At 43.6% G+C, this 26,091-nt stretch overlaps 1 protein-coding gene across 1 annotated transcript; it reads left to right on the plus strand.

Annotated features, from left to right (window-relative positions):
* On the plus strand, positions 1-25,544 carry LOC138651927 (nicotinamide N-methyltransferase-like). The gene is made up of 3 exons (XM_069742546.1): positions 1-200; positions 20,069-20,276; positions 24,874-25,544. Exons 1-3 carry the CDS (start codon positions 50-52, stop codon positions 25,295-25,297), a joined length of 783 nt encoding a protein of 260 aa, XP_069598647.1. The 5' UTR covers positions 1-49; the 3' UTR covers positions 25,298-25,544.
* The last annotated feature ends 547 nt before the right edge of the window (positions 25,545-26,091 follow it).

Consider the following 26,091-nt stretch of genomic DNA (forward strand, 5'->3'; position numbering starts at 1 on the left):
CTTGAGCAGCGGAGTAGAAAAAGTTACCCTGCCTGTGATAGATTAGACGATGGATTCCAGCACCCATAAGCGCTACCATGAAGATGGCTTTGATTCCAGACAACATTTGGAGAGTTATTTGTCAGATAACCCTGATATGATCTCTGTAGAGGATTCCTTGATATTTCCAATTGAAAATCTTCTGAAAAGTTTTACAGAGGGTAAGTATCCTAATTGTTCTGTTTAGATGGTTTCAACTAAATACAAATAAGGCAAATTTGATTTTTAATGGTTTGTGGGATCTAAGTTGGAAAGTACTGTGCCCGACTCATCTCAAGCGAGGGAAGAAGAGCAACGCAGGGTTTGATTATTCCATAATTCCGAATAATATCAGATTTCAGGAGTTAGTAGTGTAACTGTTTTCCTCTGCAATTTTCAGATTCCTGGAAAATAAGTTGAGGATAATAAACAGTTAAACAAAGATTTCATTTGTTGGTGCAATTACTTTTAAATCTGCTCTAAGGATACTCTCACATTTACAAATGCAGATTTTTCTGCAGATCAATAGAAAATCCACATTCAATGTGGATTTTGATACTAATTTACCATGCATTGCAAAAGGTAAAATACAATGTTAAAGTCTCCAAACTTCAGGTCAATTTCTGAAGATATTTTTTGCATTGTGTTCATTTATAACTTATTGGTATGAATGAGTGCAACAGCATCATGCCTCCCAACTTTCACAGAAGAGAAAGAGGGACAAAATATGTACACTGTGGCAAATTTTTGGCGCACTCCTAACCAAACCCCTATACAGACCCATATACCATTTCTTTCTACCGTTATAGGAAAATATATCAGGGGGTATGGTGGCAGCAAAAGACATTCAACAGACCACCTGGGAGAGCAAGAAGTAGACCAAAATTTGGGACTGTTACTCTGCATCTGGGGCATTTGGGAGCTTTTGATTTATTCTTTGATAATTTGTTTATATAGTGGCATGTAAAAGTCTGGGAAAGTCTTGGCACCCCTCGTTAAAATTACTGCTATTGCGAACAGTTAAGCAAGTTGAAGATTAAATGACTTCTTAAAAGCCTAAAGTTAAAAATTGACACATTTCCTTTGTATTTTAGGATATATATATATATATTGTAGGGATTTCACTCACTCAGCTGCGACGGCTGACACTCAGGAGACGTGTTCCTTTAAAGTTCACTGGGTTTATTGCTTCATAAACCATGTGGCAAACAACAGAAAACAAATAGCCTTTGGTTCAGGTAAAGAAAAACAAGTGTCCAGTTCATCCGGCTCAGTCCTGAAGCCGTAACACACTCAGGAGGGTTTCACCTCCACACATACCTACCTGTGTTAAGCATTAGGCTTTCTTTTATATGTCTAACCACACCCAGAACCCATCACATGACCAGACATGTGGTTGTGACATCACCACAGGTCCTGAAACACATATAGGTAGCCATGGTTACATCACAGCAACAAGCCATCTATAAGACACATATCTCCCATCGATTAGACATCCTTTAGCCACGCTACATACCTCCCCCCTCTGCCTAAAGCCGTGGGGCTTGGCACTTTCTCCCACTAGACAAGGGATTCTTGACAGGGCATCAGCATTACCGTGCAGCTTTCCGGCCCTATGTTCCACATGGAAACAGAAGTCCTGCAGGGCTAAGAACCAACGGGTGACCCTAGCATTTCTACCCTTCGTTTCCCTCATCCACCTAAGTGGGGCATGGTCGGATATCAGTCTAAATTTACGTCCCAGCATATAGTACCGTAATGTGTCGACTTCCCATTTTATGGCCAAGCACTCCTTTTCAACGACTGAGTAGTTCTTTTCAGACGAGGACAGCTTCCTACTCAGATAGAGAACAGGATGCTCCTCTCCATGTAGTTCTTGGGAAAGGACTGCTCCCACCCCAACATCTGAGGCATCTGTCTGAAGAATAAACTCTTTCTTGAAGTTTGGGGCCATCAGAACGGGTTGCTTACATAAAGCCTCTTTCATTTCTTGGAAGGCTGAATCTGTTTCTTCGGACCACTTAACCATTACTGATTTTGTTCCTTTTAGCAGGTCAGTCAGAGGCGCCGCCATTGTGGCGAAGTTTGGGATGAACCTCCTGTAATATCCCACGATTCCCAGGAAGGCTTTAACTTGCTTCTTGGAAACTGGTTTTGGCCATGTTTGAATTGCCTCCACTTTACTGATTTGGGGTTTTATTTCTCCATGACCCACTATGTATCCAAGGTACTTAGCTTCTTCTTTACCCAATGCACACTTCTTCAGGTTTATTGTAAATCCGGCCTCTCTTATAGCATCAAACACCGCTTGGACTTTCTCCAGATGACTCTCCCAGTCCGGGCTAAAGATGACGATATCATCTAGGTACGCAGCAGCGTATGCCTTGTGGGGTGCAAGGACTCTATCCATAGCCCTTTGGAAGGTGGCCAGAGCTCCCTGTAGGCCAAATGGCATCCGGACATACTGGAAGCATCCATCTGGTGTAGAAAACGCCGTCTTCTCCTTGGCTTCCTGTGCCATGGGGATCTGCCAATACCCCTTCGTCAAATCCAAGGTGGTTATGTACCTGGCGGGCCCAAGCCTTTCGATGAGCTCATCAACTCGGGGCATGGAATATGCGTCGAACTTGGAGACCTCATTCAACTTCCTATAGTCGTTGCAAAATCTCCACTCCCCATCAGGTTTTGGGACCAGGACAATTGGGCTCGACCAACCGCTCTTGGATTCCTCAATGACTCCAAGCTTCAACATACGCTCCACTTCCTTGGAGACTATTTCTCGACGGGCCTCAGGAATTCTATAGGGCTTCACGTTCACGCGCACATGGGGCTCTGTCAGGACCTCATGCTCTATGACCTTCGTGTACCCAGGCAACTCGGAAAACAGGTCCCTGTTTTTCTGGAGTAACTCCTGGCATTGCTGTTTCTGGGACTCCGATAGCGTCTCCGCTATAGTAACCGCTCCAACCTCATCTTCTGGGTTGCTTAACAACGATGGAGTTACTGTCGGCTCTCTATCTTGCCACGGCTTGATAAGGTTGACATGGTATACTTGGAATGGTTTCCGTCTTCCTGGTTGGTGAATTTTATAGTTTACTTCACCAAGTTTCTCGACAACCTCATATGGCCCTTGCCATTTGGCCAAGAACTTGCTTTCCACTGTCGGAACTAACACAAGAACTCGGTCTCCCGGATTGAATTGCCTCACTTTTGCAGACCGGTTGTAGACCCTGGCCTGAGCTTCTTGTGCTTGGAGAAGGTGTTCTTTCACGATAGGCATCACCTTTGCAATCCTCTGCTGCATCAGGGCCACATGCTCAATGACGCTTCTGTGGGGCGTGACTTCGGCTTCCCAGGTTTCCTTGCCTATATCCAGGAGTCCTCGTGGATGTCGGCCATACAGAAGCTCAAACGGTGAGAAACCTGTGGAGGCCTGTGGAACTTCACGAATGGAAAACATCAAATAGGGTAAGAGACAATCCCAGTCTCTACCGTCTTTCTCTATAGCTTTTCTCAGCATGCTCTTCAGTGTCTTGTTAAATCTCTCAACAAGGCCATCTGACTGGGGATGGTACACCGAGGTCCTCAACTGGGAGATTTTCAGGGCTTTGCATAGTTCCCTCATCACCTTGCTCATGAAAGGAGTCCCCTGGTCAGTCAGGATCTCCTTCGGCAGACCTGTCCGGGAAAAGACATGGACCAACTCGCGAGCTATACTCTTTGAAGAAGAATTTCTCAAGGGAATTGCTTCAGGATAGCGTGTGGCATAGTCCAGGATGACTAATATATACTGATGGCCCCGGGCTGATTTAACTAAGGGACCGACCAAGTCCATGGCAATTCTCTCGAATGGCACCTCAATAATGGGCAGTGGCACAAGGGGGTTCCGGAAATGAGGAGTGGGAGCAGTTAGCTGACATGTAGGGCAGGACCTGCAATAGTTCACTATTTCCCGGTGGCACCCAGGCCAATAGAACCTCTGCACAACCCGTTCCTGCGTTTTTTCCACCCCTAGGTGTCCACCCAAGATGTGTGAATGGGCCATGTCCAACACCTTCCGTCTATATGGACCCGACACTACCAACTGCTCTACCAACTCCTCCCTTATTTTCGTGACCCGGTACAACAACTCCCTGCTCATTAGAAAATGGGGAAATCTTGTGTCTGCCCCCGGCTCCTGTACCACCCCGTCAATAACTGTGACATTATTAAAGGCTTCCCTCAGAGTGGGGTCCCTATGTTGGGCAGTCCCAAAATTTTCACCGGATACCTCTAACTCCAGAATGTCAGATGCAGGGGACACTTCCTCCTCATCTCCAGCCAGGACACAAAAAGGAAACCTGTCTGACTCTGGGTGTGGCACCACCCTTCCCGGGTTCACTGGTTCCCTACTCTTGCTAGGGAGCTCAGAACCTTTCCCCCACAAATCCCAAAACAAACAGAAATCCCGGCCAATAATTATAGGGTGCAACAAGTCCTGAACGACGCCGACTATGTGGGACTCCGTGCCACATGTCGTTTCAATGTTCACACTGGCCACAGGGTAGTCCTTTGCATCACCATGTATGCACCGCACTCCGACCTTCTTTCCCGGGAGCAGGTGGAGAGGAAAAGTGGCCCTCACCAGGGTCACTAGGATCCCCGAGTCTAACAGTGCCGTTACTGCTTGACCGTTCACCTTCACGGGACATGCTTGAGGTCCCTCGTTGGGCGGAGAGTTCACACTGCAAGCTGGATACGCATAGTATGAACAACGGCGTCCCATGCTGCAGTCCATCTGCTCAGTGGTTTGGGAACAACGGGCAGCTATATGTCCTGGCTTGTGGCACCTCCAACAAATAATATCACCCGTGGGGACCTTGGGCACCACCTCCCCCGCCCTTTGTGACCTTGGACGCACCACCCCTTTTTGGGACTCAGCTGCCTTCTGGGATCCCCAGTATGGCATGGGCTGCCTCCCGAAGGAGCCTTCCAACCCTTGGTATCTCTCAACCAGTCCGATCAGCTCGTCGGCATTCTGGGGATCACCCTGGGCAACCCAAGACTGTATAGGCCTCGGGAGGGAATGGACAAACCGATCCATCATCACCCGTTCTACCATCTGTGCAGGCGCAGAGGACTCTGGCTGCAGCCATTTCTGGACCAGGTGCAACAGATCAAACATTTGGGAACGAGGTGGTTTGTCCCGGTGATAGCCCCAGGAGTGAACTCGCTGTGCCCTGACAGTCAGTGTCACCCCCAAACGTGCGAGAATCTCGGCTTTCAATTTGTGATACTGTTTGGCATCCTGCAAGGTCAAATCATAGTACGCCTTCTGGGGTTCTCCCGTCAGGTATGGCGCAAGTACCTCTGCCCACTGCTCTGGCGGAAGTTTTTCCCTCTCAGCGACCCTCTCAAACACCGTCAGGAAGGCCTCAACATCATCCCCGGGAGTCATTTTCTGCAATGCGCGTCTTACCGTTTTCCGGACGTGGGTGTCATCAGCCAAACCTGGGGTTGAGGCGCTCGCCTTTCCCTGGATGGCAGTTGCCAGAAGCTGCATCTGCTGCTGATGCTCCTGCTGGCTCTGCTGCATCTGATGCTGGCTCTGTTGTAACTGCTGCCGTTGCTCCTGCTGGCTTTGTTGCATCTGCTGCCGTTGCTCCTGCTGGCTCTGTTGTATCTGCTGCATCAACAGCCTGTTGGTCTCTTGCTGCCTTTTCTCCTGCTGTGACTGCATCTGGACCAATTGTTTCAGCAGGTCCTCCATTTTCTCCGGCAATGCTTGCTGGCTTGCAACAGCCTTGACCCAGGACATTCAAAATAAACTCACGTCTCCGCTGGGAACGCTGCCCGCATTCTCCACCAATTGTAGGGATTTCACTCACTCAGCTGCGACGGCTGACACTCAGGAGACGTGTGCCTTTAAAGTTCACTGGGTTTATTGCTTCATAAACCATGTGGCAAACAACAGAAAACAAATAGCCTTTGGTTCAGGTAAAGAAAAACAAGTGTCCAGTTCATCCGGCTCAGTCCTGAAGCCGTAACACACTCAGGTGGGTTTCACCTCCACACATACCTACCTGTGTTAAGCATTAGGCTTTCTTTTATATGTCTAACCACACCCAGAACCCATCACATGACCAGACATGTGGTTGTGACATCACCACAGGTCCTGAAACACATATAGGTAGCCATGGTTACATCACAGCAACAAGCCATCTATAAGACACATATCTCCCATCGATTAGACATCCTTTAGCCACGCTACAATATATATATATATATATATATATACTATATAATCGTCTAAGGGTCACTTCCGTCTGTCTGTCTGTCCTTCTGTCACGGTTATTCATTTGCTGATTGGTCTCAGCAGCTGCCTCTCATGGCTGCCACGACCAATCAGCGACGGGCACAGTCCGGAAGAAAATGGCCGCTCCTTACTCCCCGCAGTCAGTGCCTGTTGCCCGCATACTCCCCTCCGTCACCGATAACACAGGGTTAATGCCGGCAGTAACGGACCGCGTTATGCCGTGGGTAACGCACTCTGTTACCGCTTCTATTAACCCTGTGTGTCCTAAACTTTTTACTATTGATGCTGCGTATGCAGCATCAATAGTAAAACGATCTAATGTTAAAAATAATAATAATTAAAAAAAAAACCTTATTCTCACCTTCCGCCATCGTGTCCTCTCCTCGGCACTGCAAGCGGCAGGTTCCGCTTCCAAAGATGCTATGGGAGAAGGACCTTCCATGACGTCACGGTCATGTGACCGAGACGTCATGGAAGGTCCTGCGCTCATACCAATCCTGGGACCGGACTCCACACACAAGCGCCGGAACTACAACGGGCTCTTCGGATGGTGAGTATGTTTCTTTTTTTATTTTTAACCTGTTACATATGTGACTGGGCAATATACTACCTGGCTGGGCAATATACTACGTGTCTGTGCTGTATACTACGTGACTGGGCAATATACTACGTGGCTCTGTGCTGTATACTACGTCGCTGTGCAATATACTACGTCGCTGTGCAATATACTACGTTGCTGGGCAATATACTACGTGGCTCTGTGCTGTATATTACGTGGCTGTGCAATATACTACGTGACTGGGCAATATACTACCTGACTGGGCAATATACTATGTGACTGGGCAATATACTACGTTGCTGGGCAATATACTACGTGGCTGGGCAATATACTACGTGGCTGGGAAATATAATACGTGGTTCTGTGCTGTATATTACGTGGCTGTGCAATATACTACGTGACTGTGCAATATACTACGTGACTGGGCAATATACTACGTGGCTGGGCAATAAACTAAGTGGCTGGGCAATATTCTACGTGGCTGGGCAATATTATATGTGGCTGAGCAATATTCTACATGGCTCTGTGCAATATACTACGTGGGCTGTGCAATATACTACATGGATGGGCAATATACTACGTGGCTGGGCAATATACTACGTGGCTGGGCAGTATACTACGTGACTGGGCAATATACTACCTGACAGGGCAATATACTACGTGACTGGGCAATATACTACGTGGCTGTGCAATATACTACGTAACTGGGCAATAAACTACGTGGCTGGGCAATATACTACGTGGCTGGGCAATATTCTATGTGGCTGGGCAATATTGTACGTGGCTGGGCAATATACTACGTGGCTGGCCAATATACTACGTGACTGGGCAATATACTACGTGGCTGGGCAATATACTACGTGACTGGGCAATATTCTACGTGGCTGGGCAATATACTACGTGGCTGGCCAATATGCTACGTGACTGGGCAATATAGTACGTGGCTGGGCAATATAGTATGTGGCTGGGCAATATACTATGTGACTGGGCAATATACTACGAGGACATGCATATTCTAGAATACCCGATGCGTTAGAATCGGGCCACCATCTAGGATATATATATTTATTTAATTATTTATTTATTTTCATTTTAAAACTTACAAAAAAGGAAAATTGGCTGATGCAACAGTTTGGGCACCCTTTAAGATTTGTGTGCTCATATAACTTTGACCAAGGTTTCAGTCCATTATTCCATTAGGGTTACAGCAGCCGTGGGTTGTTCCAAGAAGCTGCCTAGCACTCTGAAAATGAAAATGGTGGAACCCCACAAAGCAGGAGAAGGCTATAAGAAGACAGCAAAGCATTTTCAAATCGCCATTTCCTCAATTCAAAATGTAATTAAGAAATGGCAGTTAGCAGAAACAATGGAGGTCAAGAAAAGGTGTGGAAGACCAACCAAAATTTCAGGTACAGCTGCTCATTGGATTGCAAGAGAGGCAAATCAGAACCGCTGATTGACTGAAAAAGAGCTTCAGAAACATTTAGCAGATTCTGGAATTGTGGTACATTGTTCTATGGTTCAGAGACATCTGAACAAATATAGTCTTTATGGAAGAGTCATTAGAAGAAAACCTCTCCTGCACACTCACCATAAAATTCATCATCAGAAGTGTGCAAAAGAACAGCCAAACAAGCCTGATGCATTTTGGAAACAAGTCCTGTGGACCGATGAGGTTAAAATAGAACTCTTTGGCCACAATAATCAAAAGAATATGTGAAGAAAAAAGGGCACAACATTTCAGGAAGGAGCATCTTGTCAACAATTAAGCATAGGTGTTGGATCAATCATGCTTTGGGGTTGTGTTGCAGCCAATGGCATGGGTAGAGGGAAGAATGGATTCAATGAAATTTTAGCAAATTCTTAATGCAAACATAATGTTTGTGGTTTACTGCTAGACCTGGTACCTGGTACCTGGTTTACTGGTAGACCTCGTGTTTGATTTCTCCTGCGCTGATTATAATTACTTTACTTCATATGAAATGGTCTTAGCTGTTAAGTGTTGGCCACTGCCCTCTCATATACAGTACAGATCAAAAGTTTGGACACACCTTCTCATTTAAAGATTTTTCTGTATTTTCATGACTATGAAAATTGTAAATTCACACTGAAGGCATCAAAACTATGAATTAACACATGTGGAATTACAGTATATACTTAACAAAAAAGTGTGAAGCAACTGAAAATATGTTTTATAATCAAGGTTCTTCAAAGTAGCCACCTTTTGCTTTGATGACTGCTTTGCACACTCTTGGCATTCTCTTGATGAGCTTCAAGAAGTAGTCACTGGAAATGGTTTTCAAACAATCTTGAAAGAGTTCCCAGAGATGCTTAGCACTTGTTGGCCCTTTTGCTTTCATTCTGCGGTACAGCTCACCCCAAATCATGGGCCTCTTGGCTGCATCTCTGATCAGTCTTTTCCTTGTTTGAGGTGAAAATTTAGAGGGACGGTCGGGCCTTTGTAGATTTGCAGTGGTATGATACTCCTTCCATTTCAATATGATTGCTTGCACAGTGCTCCTTGGGATGTTTAAAGTTTTGGAAATCATTTTGTATCCAAATCTGGCTTTAAACTTCTCCACAACAGTATCACGGCCCTGCCTGTTGTGTTCCTTGGTCTTCATGATGCTCTCTGTGCTTCAAACAGAACCCTGAGACTATCACAGAGCAGATGCATTTATATGAAGACTTGATTACACACAGGTGGATTATATTTATCATCATTAGGCATTTGGGACAACATTGGGTCATTCAGAGATAAAGAGAAATAAACCAGCTCACCCATGATGCATTAGGTGAACTTCGGGAGCACGGACCCATTGTGTCCAAATGTGTAAAGTCCAAAAATAGAAAAATGTCCAACTCCACCAAATCCATGAAGATAACATTTCTTTATTCACAAACTTGTAGCATAGAGGATACAAACTTCAACACAAACCATATGGGTGTGAATCTCAACGCGTTTCTTAGACTAAGCTCCCTTAATCATGATCAACGTAAATTACAACTAACATCCCACAGAAGTCTGGAGTTGGAATGATGCTCAAAATCAAAGTGGAAAATGAAGTTACAGGCTGATCCAACTTCAGTGGAAATGCCTCAAGACAAGGAAATGATGCTCAGTAGTGTGTGTGGCCTCCACGTGCCTGTATGATCTCCCTACAATGCCTTGGCATGCTCCTGATGAGGCGGCGGATAGTCTCTTGAGGGATCTCCCAGACCTGGGCTAAAGCATCTGCCAATTCCTGGACAGTCTGTGGTGCAACGTGACGTTGGTGAATGGTGCAAGACATGATGTCCCACATGTGTTCAATCAGATTCAGGTCTGGGGAACGGGTTGGCCAGTCCATAGCTTCAATGCCTTCATCTTGCAGGAACTGCTGACACACTCCAGCCACCTGAGGTGTGGCATTGTCCTGCATTAGGAGGAACCCAGGGCCAACCACACCAGCATTTGGTCTCACAAGGGGTCTAAGGAACTCATCTCGGTACCTAATGGCAGTAAGGTTACCTCTGGCATGCACAATGAGGGCTGTGCAGCACTCCAAAGAAAAGCACACCCCACACCATTACTGACCCACTGCCAAACTGGTCATGCTGAAGGATGTTGCAGGCCGCAGATCGCTCTCCACAGCATCTCCAGACTCTGTCACATCTGTCACATGTGCTCAATGTGAACCTGCTTTCATCTGTGAAGAGCACAGGGCACCAGTGGCGAATTTGCCAATCCTGTTGTTCTTGTGGAAAATGCCAAGCATCCAGCATGGTGTTGGGCAGTGAGCACAACCCTCATTTGTGGACGTCCGGCATCTCCACCATTAGAAGTAATCTGGGGACGCAGGGACAGCTAGGGTGACCCTAGCTTTTGGTATAAAAAAGGAACCCCTAGCCACGGGATATCTGACAACAGAGCCATGAAACATAATACATAACACCATCTATTAAAAAGCTAAAGTTGAAAAGAGGATGACTTCTACAAATGGATAATGATCCTAAACAAAATTCACAATAGACTACCTCAAAAGGCACAAGCTGAAGGTTTTATAATGGCCCTCACAGTCCCCTGATCTGAACATCATTGAAAATCTGTTTCTAGACCTCAGAATAGCAGAGGATGCAAAATGACGTGGGAATCTCACAGAATTGGAACAATTTTCCAAGGAAGAATGGATGAAAATCCCTCATCCAAGAATTAAAAGAATTTTTAAAATGTGAAAGTTGAAAATTTGTATTATTTTTGCGTGAAATACAAAATAAATTTGTCATCTTTAACTTTAGGCCTGTTAGAGATCTCTTTATCTTAAACTTACTTAACTGTTCACAATAGCAGTAATTTTGACCAGGGATGCCCAAACTTTTACATGTCACTGTATTTGTAGCAGACATACAGTGGGGCAAAAAAGTATTTAGTCAGTCAGCAATAGTGCAAGTTCCACGACTTAAAAAGATGAGAGGCGTCTGTAATTTACATCATAGGTAGACCTCAACTATGGGAGACAAACTGAGAAAAAAAATCCAGAAAATCACAGTCTGTTTTTTTTATCATTTTATTTGCATATTATGGTGGAAAATAAGTATTTGGTCAGAAACAAAATTTCATCTCAATGCTTTGTAATATATCCTTTGTTGGCAATGACAGAGGTCAAACGTTTTCTGTAAGTCTTCACAAGGTTGCCACACACTGTTGTTGGTATGTTGGCCCATTCCTCCATGCAGATCTCCTCTAGAGCAGTGATGTTTTTGGCTTTTCACTTGGCAACACGGACTTTCAACTCCCTCCAAGGGTTTTCTATAGGGTTGAGATCTGGAGACTGGCTAGGCCACTCCAGGACCTTGAAATGCTTCTTACGAAGCCACTCCTTCGTTGCCCAGGTGGTGTGCTTTGGATCATTGTCATGTTGAAAGACCCAGCCACGTTTCATCTTCAATGCCCTTGCTGATGGAAGGAGGTTTGCTCTCAAAATCTCACGATACATGGCCCCATTCATTCTTTCATGTACCCGGATCAGTCGTCCTGGCCCCTTTGCAGAGAAACAGCCCCAAAGCATGATGTTTCCACCACCATGCTTTACAGTAGGTATGGTGTTTGATGGATGCAACTCAGTATTCTTTTTCCTCCAAACACGACAAGTTGTGTTTCTACCAAACAGTTCCAGTTTGGTTTCATCAGACCATAGGACATTCTCCCAATACTCCTCTGGATCATCCAAATGCTCTCTAGCAAACTTCAGACGGGCCCGGACATGTACTGGCTTAAGCAGTGGGACACGTCTGGCACTGCAGGATCTGAGTCCATGGTGGCGTAGTGTGTTACTTATGGTAGGCCTTGTTACATTGGTCCCAGCTCTCTGCAGTTCATTCACTAGGTCCCCCCGCGTGGTTCTGGGATTTTTGCTCACCGTTCTTGTGATCATTCTGACCCCACTGGGTGGGATTTTGCGTGGAGCCCCAGATCGAGGGAGATTATCAGTGGTCTTGTATGTCTTCCATTTTCTAATTATTGCTCCCACTGTTGATTTCTTCACTCCAAGCTGGTTGGCTATTGCAGATTCAGTCTTCCCAGCCTGGTGCAGGGCTACAATTTTGTTTCTGGTGTCCTTTGACAGCTCTTTGGTCTTCACCATAGTGGAGTTTGGAGTCAGACTGTTTGAGGGTGTGCACAGGTGTCTTTTTATACTGATAACAAGTTTAAACAGGTGCCATTACTACAGGTAATGAGTGGAGGAAAGAGGAGACTATTAAAGAAGAAGTTACAGGTCTGTGAGAGCCAGAAATCTTGATTGTTTGTTTCTGACCAAATACTTATTTTCCACCATAATATGCAAATAAAATGATAAAAAAACAGACAATGTGATTTTCTGGATTTTTTTTTCTCAGTTTGCCTCCCATAGTTGAGGTCTACCTATGATGTAAATTACAGACGCCTCTCATCTTTTTAAGTGGTGGAACTTGCACTATTGCTGACTGACTAAATACTTTTTTGCCCCACTGTATATTTTCATGTAAGCTTCACTATAGTAGGTCTTGCTTTTTTGAGAGACAAGCTGTATTTTTAAGTGCCATTTTGCAAAACATGTCTGTAAAGTTGTGTTTGCACGTCGTGCAAGAGCTGCTTTTTTTGCTGCTTTATCACTGCATGTTTTATACAGATGTCCACACCAAACTATGCGATAACAATCTTCTGGTTGTTATATCTTTGCTGCATTTTTTATGAATTTCCCATTTTGTGATGCATTTTTGGTGCAGATTTGAAGCAGCTTTTTAATGTCTTTTTTATAGTTTTGATTCTGCACTTTAAAAATGTTTTTTTTTTTCTTTTCTGGCTCCCCATATAAGTCTAAAAATAAAAAACATCAAAACGGAAAAGTTGAACAGTGTCTTTAGATGAACAGTGGGTATGAGTTTTCATGAGCTCATATCTACTTTGCTTGGATAGTTCAGTGCAGTAAATTGCATAAAATGCAACAACAGTTGTGTTTTTAAGTGCAAAATCAAAACTTTTATGTACTATGAAAAAGTATTAAAAATTCTGTGTCATTTCTGCACAAAAGGTCAACAAATAAATGGGAAAAGGCACAAAATATTGCAGCACAAAAGAAATACAATAATAATCAGAGAAGATTGTTATTATGTAGTTTAGTAAAGACATCTACAGAAAATGTGGAGATAAAAAGCAGCAGACAAAAATGCAACATTTATGTTGCATGTAAACACTGTCTTAGTGATGGATTTTTAGTAGATTTTTAATAGTAATGCACCTCCACATACTGTAATAATCTCCTTAGTTCATGCGCATACAGTTGTAACGTTACCTGAGCCCCCCACACATGCAGTAATAATGTCCATTGTGTCCCTCGATGAATACTATTAATGAGACTTTGAGACCCTCACAAAAAAGTAATAGTGCACTAGAAAACTGTAAAATAAAACAATAAAAAAAGTATAAATCTAAAGATGAGTGAACTTGTTTGGAAAACGTTCGCCAATCTCAAATTTGGCGCGAATGTAGCTCATTTGAATTCATGCTCCGATTCCCAAGCTTTTTATCTCAAAGTCGGCAAAATTCAGGCACAGTTGGGTAAATGCTTTTGTTGGGACTTTGGATAGGATAGTGGTGCTGTATGATGTGCAGGAAGGACATGTTGTATGAGGGATGGGTGTGTATAGGCGGAGGAGTGTTTTTTCCTTCCTTTTTGAATTAACTTAATGTGTTTACATTCCTGCAGCCAATCAGGAAACAGAAACCATCCACAACATATGTCTACAAGGGCTTCTGTCATTGGCCACCAAAGTCACATGTCCCTCTCCATATAAAAATCAGACATGGCATCATTTTGTCAGTGTAACAGCGCAGAGAGGCTTCTTCTGCTCCTGCTGCTGCAATTTGTCTTATAGTTAGATAGGATCATGTCCTGTTTAAAATCGACCTTTCAGCATCAGACTAGTTTGTGCTATTAGTATTGTGCAGGCAGGAGTCCACATTTCTTAATCCAAATCATATGGGCTAATACCATGTTGCAGTCAGAACTCAAGAGGCCTCATTTCCTAATCCAAATCGTTTGAGCTAATGTTGTGTTGCAGTCAGGACTCAGGAGGTTACATTTCCTAATCCAAATCATTTGGGCTAATATTGGGGTGAGGGCACCAGGCCCCATTTCCTAATCCAAATAGTTTGGGCTAATACTGTGTTGCAGTCAGGTCTCAAGAGTATACCTGTGTATAGGTACTGACAGGTAATGTGGAATTAGCTGTCCTGCCAGTCTCTGAAGTAAAACGTAGAGATCCTTACTCCCTCTGAATTCTGGCTACTGGATTTCTGCGGCTCAGAAGGAAGCAGCCTACTCCTGGCTGGTCTCCCTCTGATATTCCTCCCCTGTGCTCTGCTTTCCTGCACACTCTCTGCAATATGTTCACTTTAGTATCTTCTTTCAGGAGCTGCAGCACTTCATGCCACAGAGCTCCTCTTCCTCTGTCTTCCTGACAGGAACTGACCCTTTTCCTTCCAGATCAGGATGTTCTTATAGGGGAGTTCACCTTAAACAGGCTTAGAGCTCCCCTTCTGGTCTGGAGTGTGAAAATGTTGCATGCATTGTATTACCTGACAAAGAGGTCTCCTTTATTGCCTTCAGACGTAACATCACTCCCCCTGGTGAAAGAACGACATTACTGCAATGACCAGGACCCTGGGGCGCTGCACCTCCCCCCCATCCCCCATCCCCCTCCCCCCGCTAAATCCAGTACTCCGGAACTGGGAAAAGAAAACAACAATACATTAGCAAAAAGACATGCAAATTTTTGAAATGCTATAAAACAAGTTATTTTAACTGTGCTTCCCTTTATGGGAGGTGAGGACACTTGAATGTTGCAAACAACCAGTTTGTAAAAGTGCATCTGCATTGTCTTTAGTCAGATGATGCAAAGAAAGGCTCTACCCACGTAGTAATGTGGGCAGAAACAGGGTGCACCTTGGAGATGCCAAACTATTTACAATGAAAGTCTTTGGGTAAGCATTGTCCTTTACCGCAATGTCCATTTTTAAACCTGTAACAAAGATATGCAATTCAAACATGTAACAGCAATTGTTAACACTTTTAATCTTTGTACCTGGCTGGAATTTGGCCTTTGGTACTATGTGGAAACCTGCGTAGTTCCTGATCTGACATGCCCGCTGTTACTGGAATGGACCCACTAGTGTGCGTACTCTCTGTAGGCCTGCATTGTGTAGGTAAACTGGGCAAGAGTCTGCGTCTCCTTAAATTCAGCATAGGTCTGACAGGTTCACCAATAGCAGAGGGTGGAGTCTCTGGTTCCACTGCTGGGGTGACAATCGCTGCTTGAACCTGTTGGTGCGGAGTCTCCTCAGGTTCTGGATGGTTCTGAGTCGCATTATGTTCTGGTGTTTCCAGCTGAGGAAAAGTCAAGACTGGTATCACAATGGCCTGATTTATTTGAGTCCAAGACTGGGGAAAATCTCCAAGAACAGTGTGTATCATCTTCTCTTCCATAGATGGAGATGTTCCTGGGTCTGTTTCTCTGTCCCTCAATTTGTCAGGGCATTTCTTGAGATGGCCTCTGGATACTGCCGTCGAAGTTTCTCCTCCATCTTTGCTGATGAGACAGACTTTAGTATTGTCAAAGTTGGACGGTAAGATGGTATATGCTTCTGCTTCCCACTGATCATCAAGTTCGTTCATTCTTCTTTTACGTTTTAACACTTGCTCACCTGGTGACAAGGGAATTGCAGGAGCACGTTGGTTGTAGTCTCTGTCTTGTTTTTGTCTGGCTTGAGATAGACTTCTTTCTACACATTCCTGTACTTGATGGTACTTTTGCTGCCTTTCTGTATCCCAATCTGCATCAGATGATGGATTTTCTGGGGTTAGGACTCCCATGTCCAGATTAACAGGTAGTTTGCTGGATCTTCCTCTCATCAGGTATGCTGGAGTACAGTTGGTGGAACTCACTGGAATGTGGTTGTACAAATCTACCAAGTCTGGCAACTTTTCTGGCCATAAGTTCTTTTCCTGTATAAGTCAGGTTTTCAGTAGGTCAATCACTACTTGGTTCATCTTCTCACACATTCCGTTGGTTTGCGGGTGATACGGAATTGTTCTGATCTTTTTGCATCCATACAGGTTGCAGAACTCCTGAAACACTTCCGCCTCAAAGGCTGGACCTTGATCAGTAAGGACCTTCCCTGGATATCCGTGTGGTCTGCAAAAGTACCGTTGAAAGGCCTTGGCTGCTGTTCTTGCCGTCAAATCCTTGACGGGTACAACTACCAGGAATCTGGAGTAGTGGTCTACAATGGTCAGAGCATAGACATAGCCGGATCGGCTTGGTGTTAGCTTCACATGATCTAGCGTGACCAATTCAAGTGGTTGTTTGGTAACTATGGGCTGTAAAGGAGCCCTCTGACTGTCACGGTCCTTTCTGCATAAGCTACACAGGCCACACTCTTGGCACCACTTTTTTCGATGGTTTTTCTCATACCAATCAAGTAGAACCTTCCATGAAGTAGACTCTCCAACTTCCTCCATCTGAAGTGTCCTGCTCCATCATGGTACGCTTCCAGAACCATTGGCGCATCTTGTCTTGGGACCACTATCTGCCAAACCAACTCATAAGTGCGTGGGTCGATGCTTCTTCGACACAGCTTACCATCGTAGATAAATAGTTTGCCTTTCTCCATCCACAGTTGTTGCAACTCTTGGGGATCATCTGGGCCAGGGTATGAACCTGCCTGCGTCAGGAGTTCTTTCGCCCGACGGACCGCGGGGTCACTGTCCTGGGTCTCTGCCCATCCATGGTGGGGCAAGGGATTCAGCGTGGCTTCTGGCTTGTCTCTGTGCCGGTTCCTCACATGATGAGAATACTGAGTTGCCTTGGGGCGATGGAAAGCTGGCAATTCTATTTCTTCGAGTGCTTCGGAATCCTCTACCATCTCTGGCAAGTTGGGCATTCTGGACAGTGCATCAGCATTCGCATTCCTGTTTCCTGCGCGGTACTTGATGGTGAAATCATAGTTGGACAACCGGGCCATCCGCCGTTGCTCCAGGGCACCAAGTTTTACTGTGTCCAAGTGTGTCAGTGCATTGTTATCCGTGAAGACAGTGAATTTTGCTAAGGCTAGGTAGTGCTTGAACCTCTCCGTCACTGCCCAGACGATGGCGAGGAACTCCAGCTTTAAGGAACTGTAGTTTTCAGGGTTCCTTTCAGTGGGATGAAGCTTCCTGCTGGCATAGGCAATTACCCTCTCTTTGCCTTTCTGGACCTGGGACAGCCCGGCTTCTAGTCCCATGTTGCTGGCATCCGTGTACAGCACAAATGGTTGGTCATATTCAGGATAAGCCAATACCTCATCCCCCATCAGAGCCAACTTCAAATGAGTGAAGGATCTTTCCAGTCCGTTGTCCCAGTCAAATGGGGTATTCTTACCCTTGGTTTTCTTGGGTTGGCCCACTAACAGGTCTTGTAGTGGCGCGGCTTTCTTGGTGAAGTCTTTGATAATTCTCCTGTAGTAGCCTACCAACCCGAGGAACTGCCGAACTTCATGGAGGTTGCTGGGCTTCGGCCAGTCTCTGATCACAGTGACCTTGTCAGGGTCTGGGGCCACTCCTTCGGCACTCACTACATGGCCCAGGTACTGCACTTTAGGCTTTAACAGATAGCATTTGGATGGTTTTACCTTTAGGCCAAAGTTGGACGGGGCTTCTAACACCTCAACCAAGTGCTCCAGATGGTCCTCATAAGTCTTGGAGAAGACAATGACATCGTCCAGATACAGCAAGACGGTTTCAAAGTTCTTGCGTCCAAGACAGCACTCCATCATCCTCTGAAACGTTCCTGGGCATTGCACAGTCCGAATGGCATGTAGTTGAATTCACAGAGACCCATCGGTGTGGGGAAGGCCGTGTTTTCTTTGTCCGCCTCTGCTACGGGAACCTGCCTGTACCCACTGGTAATATCCAAGGTAGAGAAGTAGTTAGCAGATTTTAAAACAGCTAATGATTCTTCTATTCTAGGCAAAGTGTATGCATCCTTGTGTGTAATGCGGTTTATCTGCCTATAATCTACACACATCCTTATTGTGCCGTCTTTCTTTCTGACGAGAACTAATGGAGCTACCCAGGGGCTACAACTGTCTCTTAACAATTTGAAGATTTTGTTGAACCTGCTTCACAACTCATTCCTATTCATCACAAGCACTGTGTTGTGCACAGGCTGCAGCTGGCAATAAGAGATAGACTACAAGATGGACATGCTGGAACTCTGAATAGCAAAGTGAGGAAGTTGGTTATTGCTGCCAGAACCCCTAAAATTGATTCCATCTGGAAGAGACGTGCTGGAAAAGGGGCAATTGTGGATCAAGCCACTCGTTTGGGCAGCACCTATTTAATGATTGATCGACTGCTTGAGCTGAAACCCTTCCTTGTAGATATGGCCAACCCTCAGGTAACACTACATGAAGGTCAACAGACACAGGTGGCTGAATATAAAGGAATTGCTTCATCACCTATTTACAGTGCCTAAAAAGTTACAAGCAGTGGCTTTAACTCCTGGCATTTTTATAAAGAGTGGAAGAACTTGTTATTTTGCCTGTCCCAAAGAGGAGGTTTAATTGCAGATGGCATTGCTGCTTCAATGAAATGGAGCGAGACACAGCTATTAAAATGAAATTCTTCTGGTAGTTGTTTATGTGGGCCCGAGTCATCATATATTGCTGGATGATCAACAGCTTCCTAAAGGAAAAGAAGCTCTGATTGAGGTAGCAGTTAGGGTGAGTGGGCTACAGGATGGCAAAGAGCAAGAGGACTCGAGTCCTGCCAGTGCTGCTGCTGCCGTTTCTTCATCCTCATCAGATGAGGAGTTTGATTTCGAAAAGTATTTGGACGACATGGAGCAGTCAAAGTGTTGCCACAGGGAAAAAGATTCCACTCCCATAAAAAACCGATTGACCATATTTAAGCATAATTTTTCACTTGCTGTCAAACAAGTAAAACAGTCCAATCGTTCATCAAAACTGACTGTGCACGAGGCAATTCCTTTATACCCTGAAATTGTTAGAGATGTTGCCCATGTTGTTACTGCTTTGCCACCAACCCAAGTTAGTGTAGAGAGGTCGTACTCAAGCCTTAAAATAATTAGGTCAGATTTGAGGTCATCTATGAAGGAGGATCTGGTGGAGGCGATACTATTTCGCAGAACAAATTCGTAGACTGCACAGTACGTTTTTGTTGAAAACTGTTTTTTTCCACGTACTGCATAGTGTATAATAAATTGTAAATATGCAAAAGTTTATTGTTCTAAAGTTGTATTCCAATAAATATATTTTATATTCTATCTACAAGGCTTGATTATTGTTTCGTAATAATGATTAAAAGCTTGATGTTACCATTTTACTACAGTAAATTTATCACTTAAACTTAAACATAAGCCATGTGTGAGGGAGTCGGAGTAGGTGTCATGGAAATTAATGAGTCGGAGGTTTGACTCACCGACTCCACAGCCCTGTCTCCAACTTGAAGAGTTTGTTGCAAAAAGGTCAATGAATACGACAAGACATAAAAAAATAAATAAATGTTTAATCCACCTGTAGTTTACAGTAAAAGTAGTATATTTAGATATTCGTAACTGATATTGTGACCTTTTCATCTCAGTGTATAAATATTTCAATATTTGAATTTTCTTTGCAGGTCATGTACAAGGCGATATTTTGATTGACCTCAGTCCTGGTTCCATGGTTCATCATCTTTTTGCAGCTTGTGACTTTTTCAAGCACATCATAGTGCTGAAGATGAGAGACCAATGCATCATGGAGCTGAAAAGATGGGTGGACGAACGTACAGGAGCATTTGATTGGAACCATGCCACAAAACTTCATGCTGACGTAGAAGGAAACTGGTTAAGCATTTGTCCATAAATTGGGGGAATTCCACTGCCATTGTTTCTACAGTACAAAAGAGATGACTGTGTAATAATAATGAGCGTACCCTGGCACTAAATATCCTTAATTTCCCCAGCTGCTGATTGAATAGCCAATTCCACAGTTTGCAAAAAAGAAAATGTATTGCAATAATAGTACACCAATTAGTGCTATGGGAATTTATGAAAAGGACCACTTGAGGTGATGTGTGCACTCCCATTTATTTAGATTTATGTAAAATCTTTCATCCTTACATGTATTGCACTTGCCCCAGATTTCCCTACAAAATTCACCATGGTTCAATATGTAAAAAATGTTTGGTGTGGTGTGAAGCAAACGGCCTCTGTCATCAGGCATCATGGAGCTAGCCGTTTGCTTCCAAAATGAGTAGGAGTTGATACATTCAGTTTTCCTTACAACCATCATGAAGTCGCGTGACACTGGGTTATTCAAGTTTACCTGCATACTGAATTCGCCGGAGTGTGCAATATTATTATATTCATATTAGATATTTCAAAATGGACCTATTTTAGCAGACGTGGGAATAATAAGTCCTTGCTTAAAGACATTTCAGGGCGGCAATTGACATTGCCAAACAACGATTAAGCCCGCATGTAATTAGCAATACTTAGTCCTTCATCGAACGGAGTTTATTTGGATGTTTCATCCTCAGCTCCATGTGTAGGAAACTTGTGCGAGCCACAGCTAAATTTTTTTACATATTGAACCATAGCTAATTTTTAATGGGAAATCTGGAGCAAGTGCAATACATGTAAGCATAACATTTTTACATAAGTCTAAATATACTGGAGTGTACATAGTATTTTCCATAGTGCTAGTTGGCGTACTATTCCTATAACAAATGCTATGACTGCGGTCTTAGTGTAATTTTGTGTATCTTTTGTCTACCTTATTTTACAATCGCAACCAGGCTGCCCTGTCATGTACTGGTTATTGGGACTGCTAGGTGCCGGGATTCTCCTGCTGCCCGGGATAAATCCCAAGCATTGTCTGGTGCTGTGGTATCCCATTCTGGTCCCGCCATTGGGATTGCTGCTCAGCACAGATATCGGTCCCAGCGTCTTGCTTAGGCTGCTGATATATCTCTGGTTATTGCTGGCTCTTCAGCTAAGTCTATTGTAACTAGTAGTCAGGTGCAGCCTTCCGCTCTTGAGTCTAAGTCCAGAAATCACCTTACAGAGCATGTCCAGGTTGTGGCATCTTTTCATTGGTGCTCAGATGTTATCTGCTCTGGTGATGTGGCAGCTCTGGATTGGCTCGTGGGCGATGACACGGCCGGCTGGGCATGAGTGTTTGGGGTGCAGCCTAGGGTTTAAAAGGCTCTCATCAGCACACATGGGTGCACTAGTATCACTCTTGTTCGTTGTGTGCGGTGTACCCTTGGCTTAGCGTCTGTCTTCTTCATGTGGTTGCAGAGCAAGTTCAACCCTTTTGCTGTACGTTTCTTCCTCAGAGAGTGCTTACGCAAGCAGGTAGGGTTAGGACTGGTAACTCCCCTTGGATTAGCATCTGTCTCCTTCACGTGTGCAGTTAGCACGGTTGAGTTGCAGAGCAAGTCCAACCCTCAGGCTATACTTCTCTGGGACAGCATCAGAGTCTTGCACCTAGCATCATATGAGTTATTTTCCTGGACTCAGCATATTTTCCCTGTGACGTTTAACAGGGTTTAGTACCTTATTTACTTTTAGCAGTAAAACTCTGTGAAGTAACTGAGCTGAGTACTCTTGGTCCTGTTCACACAGTGTGGTGATTAACACTGTGTGTTCAAGGTGTTTTGCTCTCTGTTTAGTTCCGCCATTGCTCACTAGCAGCAGTTTTACATCTCTGCACAGTGGACCCCGGGTTGAGCTTGCACTTTATTATTTATTTAATTTAGTACAGTCCGCCAACCCTAACAGAGGAATTCTGCAGTGAGGGTGGTATATCACCAGTCCCAGGCCGGGAATATATGTATAAACCTCCCATCTGTCAGTACCATGCTCCCCCAATAACACCAGAATGGCATGCTGCCACGAATTCCTGGTTAAATATTAGCCCGGTCCGTTATCAAGCTTATATTGGGTCAGAAACCAACCCCAGGTAGCGTGAAAGTACTAGCCAGACTCCTGGATGTGGGAAATCAGGTTTCGAGATAAAAGAGCAGCCCAAAATTATTTGATATTTTAATTGCCAAAAGGTGCACAAGATACTACAAATATATACAGAATAATATACAGATATTACAGCCAGATCAAAAACAAAAAAAGTCCACTAAATATCAAAAAGGCCCATAAAGTTCGGGCAACACTTCTTTGAATACTAACTGACAAAACCTTATTTCTTGAGCACCATAATCATTAGATAGGGCTCAAGAAATCTTTAAGAAGTGATCACAACCCATTATTTATTTTGAAACTATATTAGCTTTTATTAATTTATCACATAAAGTATTACAAACAGATTTTTCTAAAAAGGTCACTGGAAAAACAGAGGTCCACAGATGGCATAAAATTTAGCAGATTAATTTACTCAAACTTGTTAAAAATGGCAGATATAAAATGTAGCAAAAATTTGGTTGGGGATAAAGTGCTCAGTGCTTATCAGTCCATTTCATGAAATATCAGAATTTACAACTGAATAGTGCTATAATATCTACCACATCAATTTAAATTTATGGAAAATCTAAATTTTCATTATTTATTTACTGCCAGAACAAAGTGCTTAGTGCATATCAGTGCTTTTCATGAAATATCAAAATTTGCCACTAAATGGTGGTATAACATCTGCCACGTCAATCTAAAGTTTACTAAAAATCTATATTTTCATTATTTATTTGCTGCCATAAAGAGGCACATGGAAAGGACAAGATCATTACCAAATATCAACAAAGTACTATTTTAGATTGTTTCTAAACATTAGAGACGCCCCCGAAGAAGCAGGGCAGTGAAACGCGCGCGTCGGGGCGTGAGGTCCGCGACTTTGGCAGTGGCACATGTATCGGACAAATAAGACATTCAGGTAACAAGCTGATTATAAATTCAAAACATATTTTCTTTCCCCGCATGTCGGGACGCATAAGTTAGGACTGTTGTGTATGGGGACAGCTGTGTACCCTTTAGGGAACTAGATACTATAAACCATATACAGTCTCTAAATCTCAACGCGTGACGTGATGCGGCTTCTATGGCATAACAATGACAAAGGCAAAAGGTGCGCAGCTAGGTCTTAACCCCTAGCTTGCCCCCTCCCATATTTGCCACCTCCCTTCTGAGTTGGACTGAATCCTCCTCCCTTGACCTCCTAGCTGAAATAATTCCCAATATCAAGGATGGGTCATAACTTCCAAGGGGGGTCCAAACGGGACGACTGACATCTCAATGGGTTCGTTGGGTCTGGACCGATACGGAGAGTGCAAACTTAGGTCGACTAAGAGGTTCTCGATAGCTCGGTATCTGGGACAGCTAGAGAAATATGAGATGCAGGGGTGTGTGCGGAGGTCTCTCAGGGATCTGGTGGCATATGGGACTTAAGGTACCGTCACATTAAGCGATGCTGCAGTGATATAGACAACGAGCCGATCGCTGCAGCATCGCTGTTTAGGTCGCTATAGAGACGTCAAACACGGCAACACCAGAACGATGCAGGAGCGATCCAGTGACGTACTTATCGTTCTCGCTGGTTGTTAGCTCCATGTAAAAAAACTGCTGGCATCGTTGCTTTTGCTGTCAAACATGACGAATCACGCCGACCTGACGACCAAATAAAGTTCTGGACTTCTAGCTACGACCAGCGATGGCACAGCGGGATCCTGATCGCTGTTGCGTGTCAAACACACCGAGATCGCTATCCAGGACGCTGCAACTTCACGGATTGTTGTCGTTCTAGTTGGAAAGTTGCTCAGTGTGAAGGTACCTTTAACCCTGAGATGCATGGTACTTTCATAATTCATCTCTAGATGTTGGTGACGCTTGGTCTAGAGTTTCTATTGATAGATAATTAATGCTGACCGCCTTGCACAAAAGACCACTGGGGGTCTCAGCTCTGCTCCTCCTTGTCTTCATTAACACATGGCCTCTAATTCTCTGGCCAAATCGCGAAGTTCTGTTCTCTTGTAAATTGGATACTTGTCCCAAGGGTGGGGGCCACAACCCTGCTGTGCAAAGGAGATCTCTGGATAATCTATGGGGCCAGAATTAATAAATCCAAAATGGAGTCTCCCTCATCCTTCACAGACCATTTAATGGTATACTTTTTTTTGCAGTGGCTCTCTGTACAGGAAAACGCTATTTTCTGCACTTTTCTATTTTGTAAACATTTTTGCCAGCGTATAATACATTAACAGAGAACGATAAGACACTATATATGGCCTCATATAAGTGAATGGAGTCCTACAGATTTAAGCATTTGAAGGGAACGAAACAATTATATTCAAATAAATATATAATAGACTTGTAGGATTCAAGTATTTTCCTAACTGGAAGTCAATGATCCAGCACTAACCACTGAGCGATAAATCCGTCTTATTCAGTATTGACTGGGGACTATAATTTTCACAATTTTTCTCATTTATTTTAGTGATCAGTTCCAGGACAAAGAAGGAAAAGTGCGATTAGCCCTTCAACATATTGTGAAATGTGACCTTGAGAAAGAAAATATAATAGATCCGATCGTCTTACCACCAGCCGATTGTATCATCAGTGCTTGGCTTCTGGATATGATCTGCAAAGAGAAAGATGATTACATCAGATATCTCAGGAAGCTCTTAAAGTTGCTGAAACCTGGAGGACACATTATAATATTCGGTAGCTTAGAGATGACATTTTACACAATTGGGAAACATAAGTTCCATGCTTTTAGTTATGATGAGGATTTTGCCAGGAAAGCTCTAGTTGAAGAAGGTTTGATCATTGACCGCTGTGAGGTGAAAAAGAGAACAGTTATGAATGACCACAATGATTATAAGGGCATGATATTCATTGCAGCTCACAAAGAGATGTAGGTCTATGACACAAAATGAGTTGCCATGTCAAATGTTTTATGTAGAGCTTAAATCCTATAAAAATCCTTAATTTGCGCCTAGTGCATGATTCAAATGTATAAAAATATAATTGTTCTTTATTTATTATAAAATAGACAATGTGACCCTGGGGGAAATACTGAAGAATATCCATTCACAGTCATGTCTTCCACCAAGGACTTGGATCTTTAATACTATAAATGCACACAATAAAGTCATTATAAGAAGACAGATGTCCGATGTTCCTATTTGTGTCCTTTACTAAGACAAAACTTTTCACACTTACTTCCTCTAAGTTTTGAAAAATATTATTTATGAGCAAGCAAAAACAAAAATCAAATCAGATCAATTTGATTTTTGACAGATATCTGCTTTTAATGAGCATCTTGTTCCAATTAACTTTTATATAAATATTTCCTTTTTACCCGGAAAACCTACTGGATCATGAATTTGAAAATTAGAGACCTCCAAGGTATAAATTCTAAAAGGGATGTTATGTTCATCAATAATAACCATTCCTGTTTTATTTAATGGCCTTCAGCTTAATCTCAAGCCATGGTGACTTGATGGATGAATGCTTTGTGGTGAGATGGATCTTGTGCAAGGCTACACAGGCCAACCAGGATCTTCTCCGCTGTTATCTTGAAAGTATCAAGCCATCGTGATGCTGATCTTTCTCTTTGCCTTGTTCCTTCTATTCTTCCATCCATATTGTTCTTCTCCAGTGATTGCTCTCTTTGTATGATGTGTTCACAGTAGGCAAATTATAGCTTGGT

This window comes from Ranitomeya imitator, chromosome 10 (assembly GCF_032444005.1).
Source record: "Ranitomeya imitator isolate aRanImi1 chromosome 10, aRanImi1.pri, whole genome shotgun sequence".
In the NCBI taxonomy this organism is placed as follows: Eukaryota; Metazoa; Chordata; class Amphibia; order Anura; family Dendrobatidae; genus Ranitomeya; species Ranitomeya imitator.

Excerpts from the sequence above, each read along its gene's own strand:
- LOC138651927 (XM_069742546.1), top strand. The coding sequence starts at position 50 with ATGGATTCCAGCACCCATAAGCGCTACCATGAAGATGGCTTTGATTCC. Across the intron at positions 201-20,068 it reads TCTGAAAAGTTTTACAGAGG|GTCATGTACAAGGCGATATT; the intron begins GTAAGTATCCTA and ends TTTTCTTTGCAG. Across the intron at positions 20,277-24,873 it reads GCTGACGTAGAAGGAAACTG|TGATCAGTTCCAGGACAAAG; the intron begins GTTAAGCATTTG and ends CATTTATTTTAG.